The sequence below is a fragment of the Lepisosteus platostomus genome, chromosome 6 (genome assembly GCF_059453375.1).
Source record: "Lepisosteus platostomus isolate fLepPlt1 chromosome 6, fLepPlt1.hap1, whole genome shotgun sequence".
In the NCBI taxonomy this organism is placed as follows: Eukaryota; Metazoa; Chordata; class Actinopteri; order Semionotiformes; family Lepisosteidae; genus Lepisosteus; species Lepisosteus platostomus.
In genome coordinates this window covers 32,159,777-32,184,319 of record NC_142616.1, presented here as the reverse complement: position 1 = coordinate 32,184,319, position 24,543 = coordinate 32,159,777, and the positions used below count along the sequence as shown (strand labels likewise).

General features: G+C 37.2%; 1 protein-coding gene across 7 annotated transcripts in view; it reads left to right on the top strand.

Moving 5' to 3' along the window:
• The window catches only part of gbf1 (golgi brefeldin A resistant guanine nucleotide exchange factor 1), a 98,898-nt gene that overhangs the window by 63,729 nt on the left and 10,626 nt on the right, over positions 1–24,543 (top strand). For 4 of the 7 annotated variants that reach the window (XM_088635445.1, XM_088635443.1, XM_088635440.1 and 1 more), the window contains 22 exons: positions 3,987–4,149; positions 4,591–4,832; positions 5,306–5,474; positions 6,150–6,361; positions 6,830–6,928; positions 7,081–7,275; positions 7,439–7,631; positions 8,087–8,224; positions 8,508–8,599; positions 9,004–9,206; positions 9,569–9,692; positions 13,499–13,624; positions 15,021–15,103; positions 15,574–15,810; positions 16,872–16,965; positions 17,143–17,319; positions 18,053–18,117; positions 18,535–18,658; positions 19,047–19,118; positions 19,604–19,698; positions 20,029–20,182; positions 21,258–21,480. In XM_088635445.1, coding sequence (XP_088491571.1) covers positions 3,987–4,149; positions 4,591–4,832; positions 5,306–5,474; positions 6,150–6,361; positions 6,830–6,928; positions 7,081–7,275; positions 7,439–7,631; positions 8,087–8,224; positions 8,508–8,599; positions 9,004–9,206; positions 9,569–9,692; positions 13,499–13,624; positions 15,021–15,103; positions 15,574–15,810; positions 16,872–16,965; positions 17,143–17,319; positions 18,053–18,117; positions 18,535–18,658; positions 19,047–19,118; positions 19,604–19,698; positions 20,029–20,182; positions 21,258–21,480 — 3,280 coding nt within the window. Of the gene's footprint in view, positions 1–1,986; positions 2,023–3,986; positions 4,150–4,590; positions 4,833–5,305; positions 5,475–6,149; positions 6,362–6,829; positions 6,929–7,080; positions 7,276–7,438; positions 7,632–8,086; positions 8,225–8,507; positions 8,600–9,003; positions 9,207–9,568; positions 9,693–13,498; positions 13,625–15,020; positions 15,104–15,573; positions 15,811–16,871; positions 16,966–17,142; positions 17,320–18,052; positions 18,118–18,534; positions 18,659–19,046; positions 19,119–19,603; positions 19,699–20,028; positions 20,183–21,257; positions 21,481–24,543 lie in introns of all 7 variants that reach the window. The other 3 variants (XM_088635444.1, XM_088635441.1, XM_088635439.1) reach the window with 3 other exon arrangements.

Genomic DNA, 24,543 nt, shown 5'->3' with positions numbered 1-24,543 from the left:
TCAGCATGTTTCTTTTCACTGATCTCTAACCCTAGATGCAACATGTTGTCCAAGCTCATCCCACAAATGGGCTCAAGTCTGGAGAGTAAGGCATCTGTGGCATAACACATTTTCACCTTGTAACAAAGTTATTGTTGTACAAGCAGCAGAAAGAACATGCTTTGTCCAGCTAGAAAGGGTTCACCTCAGAATGTGTACAAAATAGGCAGCAAGTGATGGCCCAGGGCTTGATTGCTGTAGTGCTGTGTAGTTACTGACTGCTATCAAACTCTTCACATGGAGTTTTTACTTATGAGAGACTCCTACCCAGCACCCCACTTGGAACTCCCCATCACTTGATCTGTTGTAGACAGCAATTAATATATCATTCTGCATGTTTGCACTGCACTTCAGGATGGTCTACATAAATTCTTGATTTGTCACTGAAGTGGCCGAGTCCTGTCTGCAACGTGCAGATGACAGGGTGGCATCGATCTTTAGATAAATGGACATTTTGGTTCATTTCTGTGTTTTCATGCTTGATTTTCGCCAGGATTGATATTAAAAAGGTTAAATCACCTCATTGCCTACCCTACTGACACCATCTATGAAGGACTGGTTTTGTGCCCACACAGCATGTTATACATTGAATGTATAACATTGTCAAGAATATAGCGTTCAGTTGAGAATGATACTGAAAGCATTTAATTAATATGCAAAATTAATATTTAAAAAATACCTGCATGCATACTGATAAGTTTCTTTTAATGCTCAGTTTCTTCTTTGTATATTATTCAATGACAAAGTAGTTTGTGTTTTCCACTAGTCCGTTTACTCACAGCTACAGATTAAGTTACTTTTAACTTAAACGGAGAGCTTCGGACCAAAGAGAGAAGGTATTTCTTTAAATGACATATTATCATTCAATAAGATAATCCAGTTAATGTCTTAAAGTAGAAGACTTCAACAGGTAGTCATATTAAAAGTAGCTTGATACAAATGCATCCTAGGTATATTTTAGATACTAAGTTACTGATAGGAATTGTATCGGTTAATTGTATTATAGCTACCTAAAAAAGTCATGACTTATCACTGGTTTCTTGGTGGTTTTGTATCTTGTGTTGATTGTGTAGTACCTAGCTGACACAGGATTTCAGTTTTGAATTATTTTTACTGGCAAACATTTTCCACCATTTTAATTGCTTTCTGTGTTTTTTAGAGTTCATACTGGTTAAAGGTCCAAGTGACTTTCTCTAATTTGTGACTGTTATAATGATCTTTGTATGTGATAGGACAAAAATAATTTCAATATTAAACTATTATTAATGGTGGAAAACTTTACAAGCTACACTGGATCTGAAAACAATGAATGAATCTGAGACATAAAAAATATATATTTTTCAGGTAGCCATAATACCCCCAACGCTAATATTTCCCCCTAATATTAGTAAAGTAGAAATTGATACAAATTGCTAGAACAGTTTAGTGTTTGGATACAATATTTTTAATGTCTTCATTAGTCCTTGCAATTTATAATGGGTTTCTCAAAGAGGCATTTAGGACAGTCCTCGGTTGCATTACTTTTAAAATTTAAAATAAGCAGGCTAATTTGAAGGTAATCCTGTTAATTTAATGTATGTTTAACTCTCCCTTGTATAAATCACACCCAGCAGGAGTCTTATAAAATAAACAGCAGCAAGCTGAGGCTGTAATAAATCCTCTGTGAAAACTGCCCAGTGTCACAGCCGCAGAAATGAAAAGCACTCCCCTCCGCAGTAACCAGGCTTGCTCTTCACCTGAATGCCTTCTCTGTGTATTTGTGTGTGATACTATTGGGAGTTCACCTCTTTGTGTATGAACTTCTTTTGAAAAAAGAACAAAATGCATGGTATTTTGTTTTGACCCTCCATCTGCTGTGCTGTGTTTCCATGCTTCATTGAGAGAACTCTCACTGTGCTAAAATAACGTGTAGTCACTAATCACTGGCACCTGCCATTTTTTCTTGAGGCTTACAATATCTTGTGGAAAAACAAACGTGTACAGGTAAGGAAAGTAACTGAAATATCAGATTTTTTCAAAATGAAACAAAAGATCAGACCCTAGGTCAGGAATAGTGTTAAATCAAAGAATGATGTATACATACATGTATGTATTCAATTTGTGTTACACCTAATCTCAGTCTTATTTGTAATTATGAGTTTAGGTAATTATATAATTGTAATGTATTTACAGTTTCATGGTTTGAGCTTCTCAGATTTTATAGACTGAAATGAAAGTTTCAAAATTCAGATTGCAAAAGGTAAAACAGCTAATAAAGAATGAAACAAAAAAAATAGATCACTGAGATATATCTAGCATAAAACACTTTAACCTAGCTATAAACATGAAAATACCAAACTGAGAAAGGCTGAACCAGAAGACTCATCTTCATGGGTTCTTGTGTAAAGCATTTTAATCCAATTGTAAATTGTGCTTGGAGCCATAGCAGTTCCTGAACATATTTTGAAGATGCCACTCAGTCTGTGAATAGCTGAGAATTAATTGCAGGTTATTATAATTGTACACCAGGTGAAATTTTGAATAATATCTTTTTGTATTTATGAGACATGTCATTAATTATTTATACATGTATTTATGCAGAATGTTAACCCATTGATAGTCTGACATTTTGCATGTTTGTGTTGAAACTGCATATTCAAACTTGGGTAGGGGAATATTTAATTTTCGTTATGTAGCCCCTGAAAACAAATCCTGCCTCAGTGGACACAAAACCCCAGCACTTCAATTTGAGATTGAAGGTTGCATGCCCTGCAGCAACAATGCCCAACTTAACAGTCCTGATAGGTTGGTAGAGCTTGTTAGCCTACTGGTAAATTAAATACACAGTGCTTTGTTACAGTAAGCTTCCTGCTGTTCATTTGAAGGCCTTTCCTTAGTTTAGGATAAAAAAAAGCAGTAACCACTGGTGTCACATTTTCACATGGCTCAGCATGGCCATACTACAATTAAATCCCAGCTGTTAATCATTTGGGATTCTTAAAACCTAGGAACTTGTTTCATAGAATGATTGAGTTTAGGGATACAGTAACTCATTCAGAAATAAATGCTCTATAATAATTTACATTTAAATTAAGACCTGTACACAAATGTTAATATTGGTTACATATGTGTTTTGAAGATTTTGTAATTTACAGCGACAGTGTCATTTTCATATAGTAGGAGATATGTCACCGACATCCTCAGGATTTCCTTGCACCTCTAATTATTTTACTTAATTGGACTAAATATTTCTAAAAGATGGAGTCACCTGTATTTTTAGGTTTTAATGAGTTTCAAATTGAAAAAGCTCCCTGCCCTCAGTTCATTTTCTGATCTACACCCTAAGTTTATCTATAATGTTTTTTTTGTCTAGGAATGATTTTATCAGTAGCTCTTGCAATCCTTTAAAAAAGGAAAAGGTTGTCACAGAATAATATCCAATGAAACCTGTAACCTTCATTTTTTAACAAAGTATGTAAAGATATACTGTATGCAGTATAACAAATGATCTTAAAATGTTGGATTTGGGCAGCAGATGAATACTGGTTCTTAATAAAAACTGTTTTTAATTTCTTCGTACAGGTTTATGCTATAACATTGTGGTATATCTAATTATATTTAGTGTAAGAGGACATTCCCCTATTTTCTTATTCTTAGTCTCATTTCTTCATGCACTTATTTAAAAACAAAAAGCCACTCTTTTGTGTGTATTTGAGAACTACTAAAAATAAAAATTGTGCTCTTAGCAAAGGTAGTGAAAAGTTAGTTTGTAGACATATAGAAGGTCAAAGACTTGTACTAATTCAGAGTGTACTGACATTTGCAGTGCATTAAGTGCTTAATGAATTGTGCTTCCCAGCAGTCAATTAAAATGTTGTGCACATGCATTTGCTTGTTTCTAAAATGTTCTAAAGTTTTAGTACATTAACGAAGGACAGTAGTGTAAGAGGGTGTTGTTGTGCTTGTAGCTGAAGATGCGAGCAGGGGGAATGAGTGAGTCATCCAAGTGGAAGAAGCAGAAGCGATCTCCACGACCCCCCCGCCATGCAGTTCGTGGCACCTCTGGCCTGTCTGAGCAGCAGCCTGCATCCAGCAATGGCGCCCCAGCAGCCCTCAGCAACAGCCTCTCAGGTTAGAGCCCAGTCTAGCACACAGCAGGGCATTTCTGCTGTTTGTTTGTCTCGTGACTTGATCAGAAATGTTTCTGCTACTTATAAACTTTTATCTTTGATTAAATACTTCAAATGAAAAGTGTTAAATGGAGACCTACTGTATATGTATGGTTGATAGCCTTATGCACTTTGTTTTTAATATTTCATATTATTTTTGTTCTTTAACTTATTTCACTGTTTTATTGTCTCTTTGAAAAGTGCTTTGTGACAGTACATGTATTAGTAATAATTTTGGGCATAACATTAATTTTAACTTCATTGTTGCAGTTTGAGGAAGTGGCATTCCTCTCATCCTCATTCTAAGGAGTGCTAGTCTTGACCCTTGCCAGGTTTTTTATGGCCTCGTCCTGGTCCTACTGTTATTGTCTGCTATTCTGCCCTTTTGACTTCGTGATTTCAGGTGGGGTCCCATTTATTGAACAGTCCTCAGGAGGCACCTCCAGTCTCCCAGTGTCTGACAGTGTTGGTTCATCCATATCCAGTCCTACCACTGACAGTGGTCTGGAGACGTCCTCCAAAACCACTTCAAAGGAAGATCTCACTGACTTGGACCAAGGCAGCTCTACCGGCACCACCCCAGCAACAACTCCTTCTTTGGAGATGGGCAGTAGGAAAGCAGAACTGGACCAAGGGGACTCACTGGTACAAACGTTTTCATGCATTATAAATTTCGGAATCACCTTTCATGGAAAGTGTGCAACTTGAAGCCTAAATAAGTCTTTCAACTTATTTTTATATCTAATATCTAATATCTAAATCTAAGACTTGGTCATACAGTAAGTTCTTTACTGTGAACTTTACAATTTTCCTGGGCTTTAATAAACTCTCTTTTTAGACACTCTTAACAGCTGATCAAAAAGCAAATAACAATCAGAAAGCTTTCCTAATATAGTCATTGTATTTGGTTAGTTTTGTATGAGTTACTATTCTGAGAGAGGAGAATTCACCAACAGTTACTATATGAGCTATAAGCGATGTGACTGCAGCTTAATCAGTGGTAAAGAGAGTTTAACTCTTTCACTCTGTTGAATGTATAGCATTATTTCAGTCCCACAATACATCCAGCTACTGGTCTGTTTCTAGCTGGGACTTGATTTTATCCTTTCTTTTCCCAGATGGAAGGAGTTCATGTGGAGCGAGCCCAGTCAACCTCAGTGGAGTCCATTCCTGAGGTCTTAGAGGATCGAGACTCCGTAGCAGAGCAGTCAGACTCTGCCTCTGTGCATGACATGGACTATGTAAATCCTCGAGGAGTGAGGTTTACCCAGTCCACTCAGAAAGAAGGTGAGGGAAAGCTGCTCCAAACATCATTGCATCTGTAAGACAGCTTTTCACATTTCTTTTTGTCTTAGTCTTTCACACTCTGATACCAGAATGGTAGACATTGAATGGAAGACATTGAAAAATAACATTTCCTTTATAGGTTTACATTAAAATTGCTTTTTTAGGGTAAAATGATCTCTTAAAAACTGATGTGGAAGTTCTTTGATCATTGCCAAAAGATTTTCTAGCTTGAGGTCAACATCCTGTATCCTTTATTGCACTGTGAAACATAGAAAGACACCTGGAGACTGGTATTGTCAGCATTTACATTACCGAGTTGCAGTGCTGCTGGGAGATTATTTAAAAAAGAAAGATTTTTTAAAGAATACTTAAAATGTTGAAAGATTTGACCTGTTTCAGTTTCCAAGAACATAGTTTAATATTTAGTTTTAGTTTTGTTACGTCTCACTAATTTAGAAATCTAATATGTAACAGACATGTTTTAAGTACATTTTTTGTCATATTGCTGGAATTTACTTTAATTTTTCTAATTTACTTTTTGACCACTATTGTACTGCATATTTCTTGTTTCCATACTTTTTGCTTGAAGGCAGATATATTTCTATTTAATAATACAGTACATTGACTTGTGCATCTCTCAAGATGTTCAGTACCTTGGCCCCTATCTTCATACAGGCGCAGCCCTGATCCCTTACGGACTCCCCTGTATTCGGGAGCTGTTCCGCTTCCTTATTTCCCTCACCAACCCCCATGACCGCCACAACTCCGATGTGATGATGCACATGGGTCTCCAGCTCTTGACAGTGGCCCTGGAGTCTGCGTATATCGCCAGCTACCAGTCCCTGCTTGGCCTTGTGAAGGATGAGCTCTGCCACCACCTCTTCCAAGTATGCCTGAGGAACTATGGGACATCTACACTTCTTAAAACATGGCAGAATTGCACATGCTCATCAAGCCTTTTAGCATCAGCTTGGTAACACTAGAAAGAACATTTTTATTGAGACTTACACGCTTTAGGTAGTATAGCAAAGATGTATAGAAAGGTATTAATGGGTTGTTCTTTAAGACAGCATGATTATAAAAGTTGTTCAGACATCGAAAATCGTTTTACCTATTTATAAAAATGTGGATATTTTAAATACTTTCTTTCTTCCATACCACATACTCTACATTTGAGCCTTTCCATAAGCATGTTTAAAGCTTATCAGAAGAATGTATACTGTCTGTGCTTTTCATGTAAATGGTGCTATATAAATCTTGAATTATTGTTATTGATTTCTTTGTCAGAAAAACACTATCTTCAATAAAAGGTGCTTTGATCATGTTACAAATAAAAATAGCTTTTTTTTTTCCAGTTGCTCAGTATGGATCGAATGAACTTATATGCTGCTTCCATAAGAGTATGCTTCCTGCTTTTTGAAAGCATGAGGGGAAACTTAAAATTTCAGCTTGAAGTAAGTGCAAAATTGTAGAAACGGTCATTAAGAGATACATACATGTAAAAGTTTATGAAAAAATATATTTTAGCAATTTAATAACTTAAAATAATACATTGCTTTTGTTGGCTGTTATAACAGTAATTAAAACCACTAACTGCTTTTTTTAGATGTATTTAAAGAAGTTAATGGACATAATTACCTCAGAAAACCCTAAGATGCCATATGAAATGAAGGAGATGGCTCTAGAAGCGATTGTTCAGATCTGGAGAATTCCCAGCTTTGTAACAGAGCTGTACATCAATTACGACTGTGATTATTATTGCTCTAATCTATTTGAAGATCTTACCAAACTGCTTTCTAAGGTAGGTTTCTGCCTCCTGAACACTGTGAACTCAGCTTTTGACTTTGAAAGGATGACTACAGTTTCTTTTTTAAAACACATCTTTAATCATTTGTTGCAGTTTTGTTGGACGATTTTGTGTGTTAAATAACTGGTATGCTTTTATTTGTTCTTATTTATCGTAGAATGCATTTCCAGTCTCTGGGCAGCTCTACACAACCCACCTTCTCTCACTAGAGGCCTTGCTAACAGTGATTGATAGCATAGAAGCACATTGTCAGGCTAAAGTCCTCAGCAGCACTGTACAGCAGGACAAGTCAGATGCAGCCAAAGGGGATGGGGATACCACTATAACTGCCAGTACCGAGATTCCTGGTGGTAAGCAGTTGTGGAAGCTGGAATGGAGCTCATATTTCAGCTGTGATCTCATATTATGGGTTTGCTGAAATGCATTAAAAAAATGATACAAAAAAGAACCAAAACTGAAATATGTTGTTTGTAACATAATAAGTTCATATGTCAGTTTTGTAAATTGTCTTCGTATTGTTAAGACTATTATACTAAATCTCCATCTGTCTTAATTCCATTCTTACCAAGTAAATGGAGGAATGAATGTTTGAGTTCAGTTGCAGTTTCATTTTGCCTTCAGTTGTTAAACTTTATACCACTGGAGTAATAATAGTTACAGGTTGTGTAGACAGTTTTTCCTGCCTAAAGGGTGGCTAGGTATTCTTTTATTAGACGTGTGTTTTGTGTAAGTTTGCTGAACTAGTTACCATAGGTCATGCAAAAAATGCTAATGCAGTGTATCCCTTTTGCTGCATTCTCTCCAGATACAGAAAAGCTTGTAAATGACAGCAAAGTACAGAGTGGATCCGAGGCAGAAACAGCTTCCTGCCCGCCCACTAGTGGGCACTTAATGGCTGAAAAAATGAAGCTAGGAAGACAGGATCAAGAAGAAATAGACCTGGGTAACCCTTTCCTCATAACTGACTTCGCCATTGCAGGATGAGCATTTATTGTCTTTGTTTATAGATTAAATTTAGCCTTTGTTCCTCCTTATCTGTGTATAAAACATTTATGTTGATCTTGATTGTTAATATTTGCTTATTTTATCCAGCATCCTTTCCTCTGTGTTTACACTCATCCTTTTACTGTTTTTGCCATTTCTTAACATTCAATGACATTGTTGTAATCAGTCAGAGAGGTGATGTGAACCTCTTGATGTTAACAATTTGTGTTTTAATGTCTTAGCAGCTGAAAAGAAGGCACCGAAAAAACCTCATCGCTTCTCTAGCTGCTTACCAGATGCTCAGGAACTTTTAGACATCAAAAACAAAAAGAAGGTACATTGTGTAGTAGGGTTTTCATTTTATACAGGAGCAGTATTCACATGCTGACTATATAGGTGCACAGCGTGTTCAGGGAGTAATATGACAGGCTGTTTGGCCAAACAAGAAAGACGTCGAATGGCCTCCTCTAATTTACACCCCTTTTATATTCTATGTAGTCCTGTTCTGCAAGACTTCTAAATCAGCAATGATTTTTTGACACCCACAGCATTAACTGTAGAGTGGAGTGGCTAAAGGTAGCACCCTTTCATCTTTGTGCACAGATCAAGCAGTGTATGCATACAGCAATACTGTTCAGAGAGTCCTGCTAAATGGGAGAGATTTGTAACATGCTTTGGAAAGTACTGAATGGAAGTGCTTTTTTTAAACACAATTTTGTTTTTCTTTTTATTTTACAGCTCCTTATTGCAGGCACAGAGCAGTTTAACCAAAAGCCTAAGAAAGGTATTCAGTTCCTACAAGAGAAAGGTTTGCTCAGCAGCCCAATGGATAACAATGAGGTAGCACAGTGGCTCAGAGAAAACCCCCGCCTGGACAAGAAGATGATTGGGGAGTTTGTCAGTGACCGCAAAAACATGGAACTCTTGGACAGTTTTGTTGGGTATGTTGTACTTTATGGAAAAAATCTTAGTCTCAGTGATGTGTCATTAACATTATACTTTAAATCCAGTTTCCTTGTAATTGTATTTTTTATTCACTATGTGGAAGGCTTAACTCTGTTATTAAAATCTGCTTGCAGTTCTTCCTTAATAAATTAAATGAAAATCAGTCACTGTTCTTTTTGAAATTTCAAATCTGTACCTTTTGTACACAATTACTTTGTATTAAAGCAGTTAAGCTGGTGTTCTGATTTTTATAGTTTTAACCTGCATATGCAAAATTTCTTCTGACTGCCTAAAATATTAATTTAAACGTCAGTAATTTTAAATCAGTCCTAATTTTGTTGTGCTTTTTGTATTTTAGTACTTTTACATTCCAAGGTTTGAGAATCGACGAAGCCCTGCGTTTGTATTTGGAAGCATTTCGACTTCCTGGGGAAGCCCCTGTCATCCAAAGGCTACTTGAAACCTTCACTGACAACTGGCATGTAAGTCATCTGCTTCACTGTACCTAAAGATCAAACAGTTATCTTCCATCACAACACAGAGAGGATTATGTAGTCATTCTGTGTCACCAGCTGTCTCTATCATCATGTAATTAAAAGCACTGGAACAGAAACCCAGATATGATCAAGGACGGGGCATTAGTCAAATGCAATTTATGAGAAAGCATTTATGCAAGAGATGAGTGCACGATATTCTACGTAATAAAAGTCTCAGTTTAGAATGCTGGTATTCTTTTCTTTAAACTGAGAGAAGGTCTGATCGTCATTTGCGAGAATATTTAAATTAAACTGAAGTTAACCAGTTTTGGAAAAAGGAATTGAACGTCGCTAACTAATATGGAACAGTATACTACTTAATACATAAAGCAATTAAGGCAGTGTTCAAAGCACCTGTGTTTATTTTTCTATTGAAGAAGTGAAAATGGAATACTGTGAATGTGCTTTTTTAATTTCAGTCCGTTTCACTACTTTCCAATAACTTTCATTACTTAATCTGACCGTGTAGTATGTTAGGTATGAAATTCTTTGATGAAATAGCATATTGCTTTTTTTACTCTTATAGACATTTGACATTCATCTTGTATATTTAATTTGTTCGTATACCACAATTAAATTAATTTTCCAACCTTTAAAAGGTTACAAAACTACATTGTTAAACATGAGGTCGTATAGGGCTCTCATGGCTCACAAAGGGTTCTGAGGCGGTACCATGTCAGGGAAGGAGTAAGAAACATTTCAAAGAATGGTTGATAGCCTCCTGTCAGTTCAGCTGCACTGAAGCACTTTCCTTGAACTGCTGTTCCAAGACATCTGTCATCAGGGTCTGTCTTCGTTAAAAGAAAAAAGGTCTCTTGCATGGAAAAAACTTTTAACTCCCTAACACTGGCTGACAGACTGTTGGAAAGGCTTGTAGAGTTCAACACCCATCATACTGCGTTCTTTCATTTTCTGGAATGAATGTGTTTTCTGTTGTTACCTTTATCTGTTTATATACTGTAGCTTGAATATTAGTATAAAACCCTGTTTTAAATTAAGCATATTCATGCTCATATCAATACATTCTATTTATGTTGGCCCTTAATTTGTGTTTATTGTAATGCTAGTTAATTTATTTATTTTCTTTCATTTTTAACCTATACAGTTTAAGCTCCAATCAAGCCTAATAGAGTTTTTCAGAATTTAACTGCTTTCAGTGCTATCCAGTACTGATCTGTTATCATATCAGCTATCTGAATCATATTAAAACCTTTTTATTTCACATATTCATATATGTGCATACATTTATCGTGTATGAGTTCATAAAAAGTAGCATCTCTTTTGTAAATATTAAGATTCCAAGAGAAGGGGCACATTATACTAGGCAAGTATTCTGCGACAGATAAGCCAATTAATATCACTACAAAATCTAGGGTCTAGCACCACTTAAGATGACAGCCTTCAAACTCTTGTCTGTAGTCTTCATCAACCACAACCACAGGTTTATTCAGTTTGCACCTGTAATGTTTCACCTGATGTTAGGTGAAACATCAGGTGAAATTAACATTCTAGCTCTTTAAAAACTGTTTGGTGAATTAACTCCAAACCAGGTAACTATCATTCTTGTAAGGATACCATTCACATCTAACATACTAATTCCTCTATGTAACAAATTGGCCAAACACTCACTATCTTGTTTACATACAGCTGTATGCAAAAGTTTGGGCACCCCTGGCCAAATTACATGTTTAGTTGAAAAGAAGTTTCAGCGAAGAAACTTAAAATGGACATATTTCTGCAAATTTTAATGCACGGTTTATTTGCTGAATATAACAGTTTGAAGAAAATAAAACAGTAATTGTGGCATGTGCAAAAGTTTGGGTACCCTATCAGTCAGTATTAAGTAACAGCCCCTTTGGCAGAAATCACAGCCTCCAAACGTTTCTTGTAGCCAGCTAACAGTCTTTCTATTCTTGCTTTAGGAATTTTTTTCCCCACTCTTCCTTGCAGATCGCTTCTAGTTCAGAAATATTCTTTGGTCATCTTGCATGCACTGCATGTTTGAGATCCACCCACAGATTTTCAATAATAGTAAATAATAAAAGTCTGGGGACTGTGAAGGCCATTCCAAAACCTTAATCTTTCATTTCTTGAAGTAGTCCATGGTTGATTTTGAGGTACGTTTTGGATCATTGTCTTGTTGTAATATCCAACCTCTTCTCAGCTTCAGTTTCTTCACTGCCTGAGGGACATCCAGGACTCCAGGATTTGTTGATACTTAGTAGAATCCTTATCTCTACCTGCACAATATTTCCTGTGCCACTGGCACACAACCTCAAAGCATAATAGATCCACCCCCATGTTTAACAGTTGGCAAGGGGTTCTTTTCTTCAAATGCTTCATGTTTTTTTCTCCAAACGTACCTTTGGTGACTGTAGCCAAAGAGTTCACTTTTTACTTCATCAGACCACAGCACTTGGTTCCAAAGCGCCTCTGGCTTATCTAAGTCTTGTGTTACATACTTCAGACGTTGACGTTTGTGAAGAGACCGCAGGTAGGGTTTCCTTCTTATGACTCTTCCATGGAGATCATGTTTGTGCAAGCAGTGCTGCACAGTGGACCGGTACACCACTACTCCTGTGCCAGCTAAACCTCCCTGCAGGTCCTTTTCAGTGATATGGGGGTTTTGCTTTGCATTCCTGACCAGTCTATGAGCAGTTCTATCAGAGACTTTTTGGTTTTCCAGATCTTGTCTTGATTTCAATAGTTCCCCTTAACTTCCATTTCTTAATTTCAGACAGTGGAAATTGCAAGCAGGAAGCGTTTAGATATCTTTTTATACTGTAGCCTTCCCCTGCTTTCAATTATCTTTATTTTCTGATCCCCAGTCAGGTGCTTAGAGGAGCCCATGAGTGTAAGCACAACACCCTGAGAGGTTCGAAGAGTCAGAGAATTTATTAAGCTCTGGAATTGTCATCACCTGACTTAGATTAAGGCTTAACAAGTAAAGGCTTCTGAGACCATACAAAAAAATACCAGTAGTTGATCAAACACATTTGCTGTTTTATTTTTTTCAATCTGTTAAATTTAGCACATAAATAGTAACTGTGCATTAAGATTTGCAGAAATATGACAAGTTTATTTTTGTTCGCTGCAGAGGTTGTGTTAACTTCTTTTCACTTAGAAAATCAACAAAACATGTAATTTGGCCAGGGGTGCCCAAACGTTTGCATTCAACAGTATGTCAAACTGCTTTCATTTTGGGAATCATTACACAAATTGAATTGAAACATTGTAAATTTCTTAAACAACCAAAGCTGCTTGAGATTTGCACCTCACAAGTTGCTGTGATTATTTTTCTACCCAAACTGGGTCATCAATAGCTTAGCAGAACAACATTGTTTTGCTGAGACTGCTCCCGTTTAAGGCTGATCTTTACTATTAATTATCATTCTAATGGTAGGTATAATTCTAATGACAACAGTTAATATGAAGTGAATGAAGTCTCTGCATAAACCGGTCTCTGCACTATTTGTTTGCACTGCACTGATTGATTTAATACTGAGCAAGTTTCATCTCATCAAGACCTGCTTTCAACTTGTACCTCACTAGTGGCAGCAACATGTTTTACACCTGCAATTTCTCACTTGCTTGGGGAAATGCAACTGCTCTTCTTCAGAAACTGCGTGGGGACTAAGCTGCAGTATATGCATACTTTGCTGCGAAACTGCTTGCCGTTATTTGGTTTTTATTTATTCTTGTCAATATTTGTTGAAAGATTATTTTTAAATGTTTTCATATTTTTTGTATAGAAAGTGAATGGATCTCCTTTTGTATCAAATGATGCTGGCTTTGCCTTGGCATATGCTGTGATAATGCTCAACACCGACCAACACAATCACAATGTCCGCAAGCAGAATGTGCCAATGACAGTGGAGGTGAGTGGAGCTTTCTCTTTAAAGATCTCTTGCGATTTCTCTTCAAAATCGTTGGTAACCCTAGAATTACATTTTTTATATCTCTATATCAGTTCACATTATTCATCCTGTGAAAAATCGTTTTCTGTAACTTTGCCTACTTATGCTAAGATGTACTGTTGAAGTTATCTTGTTTGAAATCTGATATTGAACGTGTTCTTGATATTTTTCTTGTCTAGCTCAAATATATGTAAGTCATTCACATAGAACATTCTCAGGCAAGTGTTTCATTATTTTAAAATCCTCACTAGTATGAAATACAATCTCCTGGGCATGTATATAATGTAAATTTAGAAATGGAGGAAACAGTCCTAAATTTTTAGACCAGTTGATGTACATCTTTGTGATTTGAGGTTTAGACAAGCCGGTCAGTGCGGTATTGAGTGGTCATGTTCTTGGCCTGCCAGCCAACGTTCAGCCATTTCTTCCAGCTCTACAGCATGTCTTTATGGAGAAGCTTTCCATTGTATTAGACATGATACAGGTTGGGGAAAAAACTAAATAACATGATCTTGTTAAATAGTTACACATTGGTGAACTAGTGATTGTTTTGCTAAACTCTCATTCTGTACTTACATAAGTATTTCTGTTAGAAAGGAAGAGCTCACTCACAGAGGTTATTGGCAGCGGAGAATCTTTAAAGCAGCTTCACAGGCAGAAATACAATGTGTCACCTTTTTATATTGCATTCTGTCTCTTTAAAAACGTTTTGGGTCAATAGGAGGACATAAAGTAAATAATCAGAACACTCTTGTAACATATTTTAATGCTGTCATGCTATTTTAATAATGTAATGCTGCATTTACATTATGCTACTGGTCACAATTTGTGAAATGACAAATATGATGACGCATGGTTAATTTAAAAACCCTTTATGAGGCTATATATCATACTATAATACATAATGCTATATTTTACAAATACTATACATGTACTAACCAATATACAATAACCCAATATATGCTATATAATATATATAAATAGTACACATAATTAACCCAACAGAGGTTATTTTCCAGTTAGTTATTTTGTTTATGTGATTTTTTTTCCAACTTTGATATAAATTAGAATAAATGGTGGGTTGGGTTATGACCTTTAATGAAACTATTGCTGACTGTGCTGTTGCAGCTGCTCTTGTTTTTTAGGAAATTTCACACCATCCCTTCACATTCCCTTCAACTGCTGTTGTTCAGAATGATCCTTTCAAGTGCAGAGTTTCAAAATGTTCTACAATACTAAATTTACAATACACTACTTGTGCTAACGTCCTGCTATATACTACATCTAGTCACATACAATTCTCTTAAAAAAATTTAAATCTGTCTCTTATCCTTTTTTTTTGTAAATCACTGTGCAGCAATTCAAGAAGAATCTAAAAGGGGTTAATGGGTCAAAGGATTTTGATCAGGATATGTTGGAAGACATCTATAATGCCATTAAGTAAGTCAATTCAGAATTGTAATATTTTATTAAGCTTTGTCATTTTTAACTTTATATGCCTGTATCTTGTTTATATGAACTTTATTAATTGTCATTCTGCATGAGTATCATTATCTTCATTGTCTTCATCTTTGTGAGTCTGAAGCTGCGAGACACTGTTGCTGGGAGATTTCAGTCTGTGGCTGTTCTTATCTTGCCATCTGATGAGGAGGTTCTCATCGTGGTGTTTTTATGTCTCTCCAAATCCAGTTCAGCATTTTGTTGGTCTAGAGATCCTGTTCTTCTTTCTATGGGTCCATCCCATATTGGTTTTGACAACAAAAATAAGTAAATGGGTTGTGAATAAAAGACCAACAAATGACTTAAAAATATATGAGTGATCACGATTTTTATTTCTTGTCAAATAATTTTTCTGCCAGACTCCATTTATGACTGCAACTTATATTTACAGTATATACTTTCTTTTACAGGAATGAGGAGATTGTGATGCCGGAGGAGCAGACAGGTTTGGTGAAAGAGAACTACATCTGGAGTGTGCTGCTGCATCGGGGAGCCTCTCCTGAGGGGATCTTCCTGCATGTGCCAGCCGACAGCTATGACAATGACCTCTTCACCATGACCTGGGGCCCCACCATCGCTGCTCTCTCCTATGTCTTTGACAAGAGCCTGGATGACACGATCATCCAAAAGGCCATTGCTGGCTTCAGGTAGGTCCTAAAGTGGACATTTTGTGTTTATTTTCCTTTTTTTCAAGGGTTTAGTTTATATTAGGATGCAACATGGTTATGGTCACCCATTAATGGACTCCACCCTATCAACTTGGTGATACACATACCACATGCACATAAAAATTGGAACCACTTTAAGGAATACCATCACTCCATCTGTCATACATAATGCACTTATGGACTTGTAACAGCTGTGTTGTGGCTACATAATCTTTTCCCAAGCTCACATATACCATTCATTCCTAAGGACAAATGGAGGCTATACACACTGCTGTACATATTTCAGACAACTTAGACACAAGCAGAAGTTACAGTATTTGTACCTCATAAGCTTCAACAAATTTACTCAACCTTCACTCTTGTTTTCTATTTTTCCAGTCCTAGGTATATTTGATATATATAATTATGAATTGTAAAACAAGCTTGTTATTTAACAATATTTAACTCTTGATCACAACATTTCAAGGTAAGATATGCATGAGTGGCCAATATTAAGTGTGATAGTAGCTAAGCCATTGCATTTCACTAATCAAATCTAACTGGCTCTTCAGGTGATCCTCATCGTTAACATGATTTGTTCTCATTACACAACCACAGAATTAAAAGGCAACTTTTTGTACTACCAAACACCTATCAGGATTTTAATTCATAAATGACTTAATCATTGTAAGTGAGACCTTAATTTTAATTAATTTATCTGGATGAATGTAGGTTTATAATTAAAATAACTAACATTTCAAGTTTTCCATAGAATTGTTTCTTATTATTTTTTCATGAGTGTTTCTTCATCTTTTTCATAAAAAAATATAGAACAGCAAGCATCTACAATTACAGTCGACAGCAAAATAAGTTGCTACTTACTTTATAACAGAACAAAGGCCTGTGTGGATTTTCAGATATTTTTGTATCATTAACAGCCCACCACCCTTGACAGTATAATGAATTAGCATGGTATTCAGAACAGTTGTACAGTTCACTATTTGACATCATGAAGTCTGTCTGCTAAAAAGTTAAACTTTTTTGTTCATGTTTCTTTTTAGGAAATGTGCGATGATTTCTGCACACTACGGATTCAGTGATGTGTTTGACAATTTAATAATTTCCCTGTGCAAGTTTACAACACTCAGCAGTGAGGTACTTTTTTTAATATGGGTTACAGATGAGCTTTAGAAGGTGAATTTAAGATTTTGTGTGTGGATATACAGTAGCATCGTGCCCACCCTTCATGTGCTGTGACTGAGATTCCTGTTGTTTACACTTAATAGTTTTTCGGAATGTGATGGTTTGATGACTTTTCTATTTTTGTGTCAGTCTGTGGAGAACCTTCCGACTGTTTTTGGAAGCAATGCTAAGGCCCAAGTTGCTGCCAAAACGGTCTTTAACTTGGCCCATCGTCATGGTGACATACTGCGAGAGGGATGGAAGAATATCATGGATTCTATGCTGCAGCTTTTCCGTGCAGAGCTCCTGCCTAAAGTCATGGTGGAGGTAAGCAAAGCCATTTACAACGCTGGGCTACGGGAACATGTATTGTCAAGATGTGAACACAGTATTTAAACGGAAGTAGAAACATGTTTATTTGATCTAATTGGGGTCAGGGCCAGACCAGATAAAAAATCAGGAGAATAGGCAATGAGCTTTATATCTGTTACTGCTACTTTTAAACTAACAGGAGCTTTTTTGTATAGTTCTTGCAAGCAATGTTTTGTTCAATGATTAACAAGAAAACCTTCATGTATTTTAATATGTTGTATGAATCACTTTTACACTCTGAACTTTAATCCTACTTTAAACTACAATTTAATCCTAGACTTTACAGATCCCATCTATAAAGTCTACTTACTGATATACAAAACAGCATGTACTGTATATTTGGCTTCCTAACACATAACATCAGAAAAATAATTGTCTACAGTTTAAAAATGCAAAAATGATTATCATTTGAAATCATTAAAGTATTAACCCCCTTTATTTAAATAATTCACAAGTAGAACTGTTTTGCATCTGTAACACAGATTCAGAACAATTTAGTACTCCTTTTGTTTTGACAAACTTGTATATTTGGTCAGGTTGCCTTAATGATTTTCTGAAGAGAAAAGCACCACTTTGCAGCATTCTCCGAAGAGAAATGCTATACCTTACACAACTGTTTTTTGTATTACACCGCCACCTAGTGACTTTTCTAAAGTAACTTTTTACATAATTGGTCTTTTGGTTACAGGTTGAGGACTTTGTGGAACCCAATGGAAAAATCTCACTTCAGCGGGAAGAAACACCGTCAAATCGGTAAAATATTCTTTTTCATTAACATTGCTGAATTCAGTCCGCAAGAAAATTAGTACCTTTTCCTAGTAGTTTGAACTTTATTGCCATGAGCAACCTTTGCAAGGTTGGGCATTATTGTAGTCTCTGATCACCTTAGCATCAGTCCTGACAACATTTACTTTGCAGTGCTTCCTGCAACCTAGCATTCAACTAGCAGTTTAATACATGTCTCTTGTGTTATCACAAGAATGGAAATGAATTCTATCCAAATTCCATTTTCCATAAATATAGTACTGGTAATGCTGAAATAATTTTGTATTATGATGACTTTTGAAGAAATTGTAGATTTACGTAACTGCTGACCAAAGACACGGGTGATTGTCTAACAGTAATTTTATTAAGTGGTGTACATTTCATGCATTTTCCTTTTCTCTCTAGTGGGGAGTCTGCCGTGCTGAGTTTTGTGAACTGGCTAACTCTGAGTGGAGCTGAACAATCTGGACTAAGAGGACCTTCCACAGAAAACCAAGAGGCCAAGCAAGCTGCCCTCCTTTGCATAAAGGTCCAAACCCTTCTCTGATTGCATCCTGAATTAAACTGGTAAAATGGTAAAAACAGTACCAGAGCACGAACTGGCCCATCTGGACAGAGCTCATCGTGGGTTCAGTAGCACTAATTGGACTAGTGAGGAGGCCTGTCCATTGCAGGGATTACCCACAGTTCACACACTGCTTCCCACTTACACAGCTGACTGATCTGGAGCAACTGAGGTACATCACTCAAGGAGAGCACAGCAGTGTCTACACTGGGACTTGAACCCACAACGTGTCAGTTAAGAGTGCAGAGGCTAGCTCACTAGGCTATACTGAAATGAAAATGTTACTTGGTTGTTAAATGTAATTGATGTTTGTTGTAAATGCTTTATTCTTAAGATTGTTGCTTTTCTTTAGCAATGTGATCCTGAGAAACTGATAACGGAGAGCAAATTCCTCCAACTTGAATCACTTCAAGAGCTAATGAAGGTAAAAGACTGAAGGCAGACGCATACTGACAATTCGATTTTTTTTTACATTGTGTGAGATGAAAATACATTATACAATGCAAGTATATGATAGTGTTGTAGAAATAATCATATTCTAGAATGTATGAAATTAGTATAGTATATATGAAACTAGTATAAGTAGGTAGCTGCGTCAGCAGGTGTAGGCTGCAGAGGAACAAGTTAAGGTTTATTCCATGCTGACAAGAGAAGAAAAGAAAATGCTATGTTTCTTTTCTTCTCTTTTCAGCAGGGAATAAACCGTTACTTGTTCCTTTACAGTATATAGTATATGTGAAACTGCTGCAGTGCTGGCTGGTAGTTAGGTGCAAAGCTCCAAGAAGTTTTAGTCATACAAAAACCTTGAAGCAAATTAAGAAGTAACTTTTAAAATACTAAGGATACTGGAAAATACTGAGGATACTCATCAGTTGCAATACTAAATGGTGAATGCTTTCTTTTGGCCAGGCTCTTATATCTGTAACTCCAGATGAGGAGACGTATGATGAGGAGGACGCTGCTTTCTGCTTAGAAATGTTGCTAAGAATTGTGCTTGAAAATAGGTAACTAAAATCTGTTTGCTGTCTTTTGATGTATTTTTTTTTCTTGGCACATCTCAACACTTGTAGTTCTAGTGAGAGTATTGCTAAAACCAATGACATTCTCTAACACATGCATAGACATTGTGTCAGATCCTATCCCAGAGTACATTTTGGGGTAGCTGGGTAGATGCAGTTTCCTTCAGCCTCAGGTTTATTAAGCACAAAATAATTTAGTTCCATAATAAAATTAGATATCAAACATGCTGTCATATTAAGTTAGAAACTAAGACTGATTTTGGCTGTCATGCTCTGAGTAAAACTTACTGTGTGGTTGTGTTTCTTAATGTGTAGGGATCGTGTCTCGTGTGTATGGCAGACAGTCAGGGAACACCTGTGCCATCTGTGTGTTCATGCCACTGAGAACTGCTTCCTGGTGGAGAGGGCTGTGGTAGGCCTCCTGAGACTGGCGATTCGGCTGCTGAGGCGGGAGGACATCAGCTCACAGGTGACATTGCATATTCTGCACATTTACACATATGAGTAGTACTGACAATACTATTCATTTAAAAAACAGAAACAGAGGACACAAAGCATCTTCGTCACTTTGACTTTTGACAAAGTTGGTACAGTATATGACTATATATATCCTGTCAAAGTTCACAGTATCTTTTGTGTATCAGTGACCTGTCACCCAGTGCTGTGCTGTGTTAGCATGGCACAGTGTGATTGGTTGCCTGATAATTCTTATGCAGCACAAGGCCTTTATCAGTATAGGTAGTTATAATTTCATATTTTATAGCATGAGGTTAGCACAGTGGCATGTGGAGAAGAAAATCACATATAACCATTGTACAGGAATCAAAGTGAAGAAGGCTACTCCAGTAGACAGATCACAATTTGACTTTGTGCCTTAAGCAAGACTCTAGATGATTCATAAATACTATTGACAGTAGAAGTAGCCAAGGAAGAAAGTCCAAACAATCCAAAAGCTAATTTCCTTGCATTAAATTCTCTGGGTGATAGGTGACTATGATATCTTGAAAATGACCTTGTTGCAAATATAGGCATTAATGTTTCTTCATGAACAGCCAGATGAACTTTATTTAGTAAATAAAGTAACGTTATATGGGTAATATCTGTAAAGAGAGATCAAGGTACTTCAAAAGATAGTTCACTTAATCTTTTCAAGACCTTGTTTTGACTAGCAGAGATAGGCTACATTAAAATGTAAACGTCTCATGATCATCTAATTGTAATTATTAATATCTTTTCATTCATGGCCTATTTTGGTCTTTGCAAGAACAAGATGATCTTTCCATTATGTCATGTAAAGGCCATTGTGCGTCACTGTTCATTCTTTTTCACCTTGTCTTTAACCATTTTGCCATAACCAAAAGCAGCATACATATTCATGGTAAACAGGAGCAACAGGAGTTCTGTCTGAATTGCTGTAAAGCAGTTGTGGGAAAGCTACAATAAAATGCACTTCCAATCCAAAAATATGATCATAAGTTCCTGTGCAGCAAGCAAAAAGCATGTGGATACCAGTAGTGACTCTCACGTCTTTGCTTTTTCTTAAGGTGCTCCTTTCCTTAAGGCTTTTGTTGATGATGAAGCCTCATGTACTGTCCCGTGTGAGCCGGGAGGTGGCATATGGCCTGCATGAACTTCTGAAAACCAACGCAGCTAACATCCACTCCAGTGATGACTGGTACACTCTCTTCTCTCTGCTGGAGTGTGTTGGAGCTGGGGTGAAGCCTCCTGCCTCAATGCAGGTTGCTGCTGGGCCAGACAATGACACGGGTAAGACTACCAGTTCAACTCCTGCTGAGACGGACAAGACCCAGTACCCTGCCTGTCTTACTGCTGCAGGAAAAACAGGTTTAAGTAGATAAATGCTGAGTGATACAATAAAATAATAGTGGCACATTGTGCAAGCCATAGGTTTATGGAAATATTTCTTATCATCTTGCTTAACTATTACTGCTTCAGTTTCTTTTTTATTTTGGTTTATTGCTCTTCCAGGTATCTTCAGTTTTTCATTATTATTATTTGCTAGCTGTTTGCATAATCTTACTTTAATAATAATAAACTTTATTTTATATAGTGCCTTTAAAGGTGGCTTCTCAAAGCACATTACATAATGACAACAATAAATAAAAAACAATGCATAAGATAAAACACAATTACAATACACAGAGAAGACCGGGGATGGTGGTACTAAGTATAGTAGGAGAAGAGGGGTAAAGAATGTAGCCAGTTAAGTAAATGCTCTTCTGAAGAAGAAGGGTTTGAGTCTGGATTTGAAGGAGTTTAGAGAAGGTGAATCTCTTATATCCTTGGGGAGAGAGTTCTAGAGTTTGGGGGCATAACAGGAGAAGGCCCTGTCACCCATAGAATGTAGACGGGCTTGGGGGACAGTTAGGAGATCAGAATTAGTAGAGTGAAGGTTGCGAGGTGGGGAGTAGGGTGATAATAGTTCAGACAGGTTCTGAGGTGCCAAGCCTTATAGGTGAGCATGAGGATTTTGAAGTCCACACGGAATTTGACTGGAAGCCACTGCAAGGTCTCCAGGATAGAAGTAATGTGATCACTTGCGCTAGAACTGGTCAGGATTCTGGCTGCCGAATTTTGGACATACTGCAGTTAGTTCAAGTAGATTTAGATACCCCAGCAAGTAGAGCATTACAGTAGTCAATTTGGGAGAACACAAATGTGTTGATCAGCTTTTCAGCCACAGTTAGTGATAACATATGGTCTAGCGATGTTTCTGAGGTGAAAGAAAGATGTTGCTGCACATGTGGGTCGAATGTTAAGCTAGAATCGAATATCAACCCAAGGTTTTTCAATTTAGACTGAAACTTGAAGTACAGAACCATCTACAGATAGGGTTACAGGATTGGCTTTACAAAGCTGATGAGGGGTGCCAATAAGCATGACTTCAGTCTTGTCACAGTTAAGATGAAGGAAATTTTGAGTCATCCAAGGTTTTATGTCAGAGATGCAATTAGATAGAATAGAGACAGCCACATCAGTGTCAGGTTTGGTATGGATGTATATTTGAGTATCATCAGCATAGAAATGTTAGCTGAGGCCATGTGATCTTTAAAGCTGACCAAGTGGAAGCATGTAAATTCTGAAAAGCAAGGGGCCCAGTATTGAGCCGTGAGGAACACCAGACTTAACAAGACCAATTTCAGACCTACAAAGTGACAATCGCTGTCACTTTGTCTTTCTTAATGGGTATACAGTGCCTTGCGAAAGTATTCGGCCCCCTTGAACTTTTCAACCTTTTGCCACATTTCAGGCTTCAAACATAAAGATATAAATTTTTTATTTTATGTGAAGAATCACCAACAAGTGGGACACAATTGTGAAGTGGAACGAAATCTATTGGATTTTTGAAACTTTTTTAACTAATAAAAAAATGAAAAGTGGGGCGTGCAAAATTATTCGGCCCCCTTGCGTTAATACTTTGTAGAGCCACCTTTTGCTGCGATTACAGCTGCAAGTCGCTTGGGGTATGTCTCTATCAGTTTTGCACATCGAGAGACTGAAATTCTTGCCCATTCTTCCTTGCAAAACAGCTCGAGCTCAGTGAGGTTGGATGGAGAGCGTTTGTGAACAGCAGTTTTCAGCTCTTTCCACAGATTCTCGATTGGATTCAGGTCTGGACTTTGACTTGGCCATTCAAACACCTGGATACGTTTATTTGTGAACCATTCCTTTGTAGATTTTGCTGTATGTTCGGGATCATTGTCTTGTTGGAAGATAAATCTCCGTCCCAGTTTCAGGTCTTTTGCAGACTCCAACAGGTTTTCATCCAGAATGGTCCTGTATTTGGCTGCATCCATCTTCCCCTCAATTTTAACCATCTTCCCTGTCCCTGCTGAAGAAAAGCAGGCCCAAACCATGATGCTGCCACCACCATGTTTGACAGTGGGGATGGTGTGTTGAGGGTGATGAGCTGTGTTGCTTTTACGCCAAACATATCGTTTTGCATTGTGGCCAAAAAGTTCGATTTTGGTTTCATCTGACCAGAGCACCTTCTTCCACATGTTTGGGGTGTCTCCCAGGTGGCTTGTGGCAAACTTTAGACGAGACTTTTTATGGATATCTTTGAGAAATGGCTTTCTTCTTGCCACTCTTCCATAAAGGCCAGATTTGTGCAGTGTAAGACTGATTGTTGTCCTATGGACAGACTCTCCCACCTCAGCTGTAGTTCTCTGCAGTTCATCCAGAGTGATCATGGGCCTCTTGGCTGCATCTCTGATCAGTCTTCTCCTTGTCTGAGCTGAAAGTTTAGAGGGACGGCCAGGTCTTGGTAGATTTGCAGTGGTCTGATACTCCTTCCATTTCAAGATGATCGCTTGCACAGTGCTCCTTGGGATGTTTGAAGCTTGGGAAATCTTTTTGTATCCAAATCTGGCTTTAAACTTCTCCACAACAGTATTACGGACCTGCCTGGTGTGTTCCTTGGTCTTCATGATGCTCTCTGCGCTTTCAACAGAACCTTGAGACTATCACAGAGCAAGGGCATTTATACAGAGACTTGATTACACACAGGTGGATTCTATTTATCACCATCAGTCATTTAGGACAACATTGGATCATTCAGAGATCCTCGCTGAACTTCTGGAGTGAGTTTGCTGCACTGAAAGTAAAGGGGCCGAATAATTTTGCACGCCCCACTTTTCATTTTTTTATTAGTTAAAAAAGTTTCAAAAATCCAATAGATTTCGTTCCACTTCACAATTGTGTCCCACTTGTTGGTGATTCTTCACATAAAATAAAAAATTTATATCTTTATGTTTGAAGCCTGAAATGTGGCAAAAGGTTGAAAAGTTCAAGGGGGCCGAATACTTT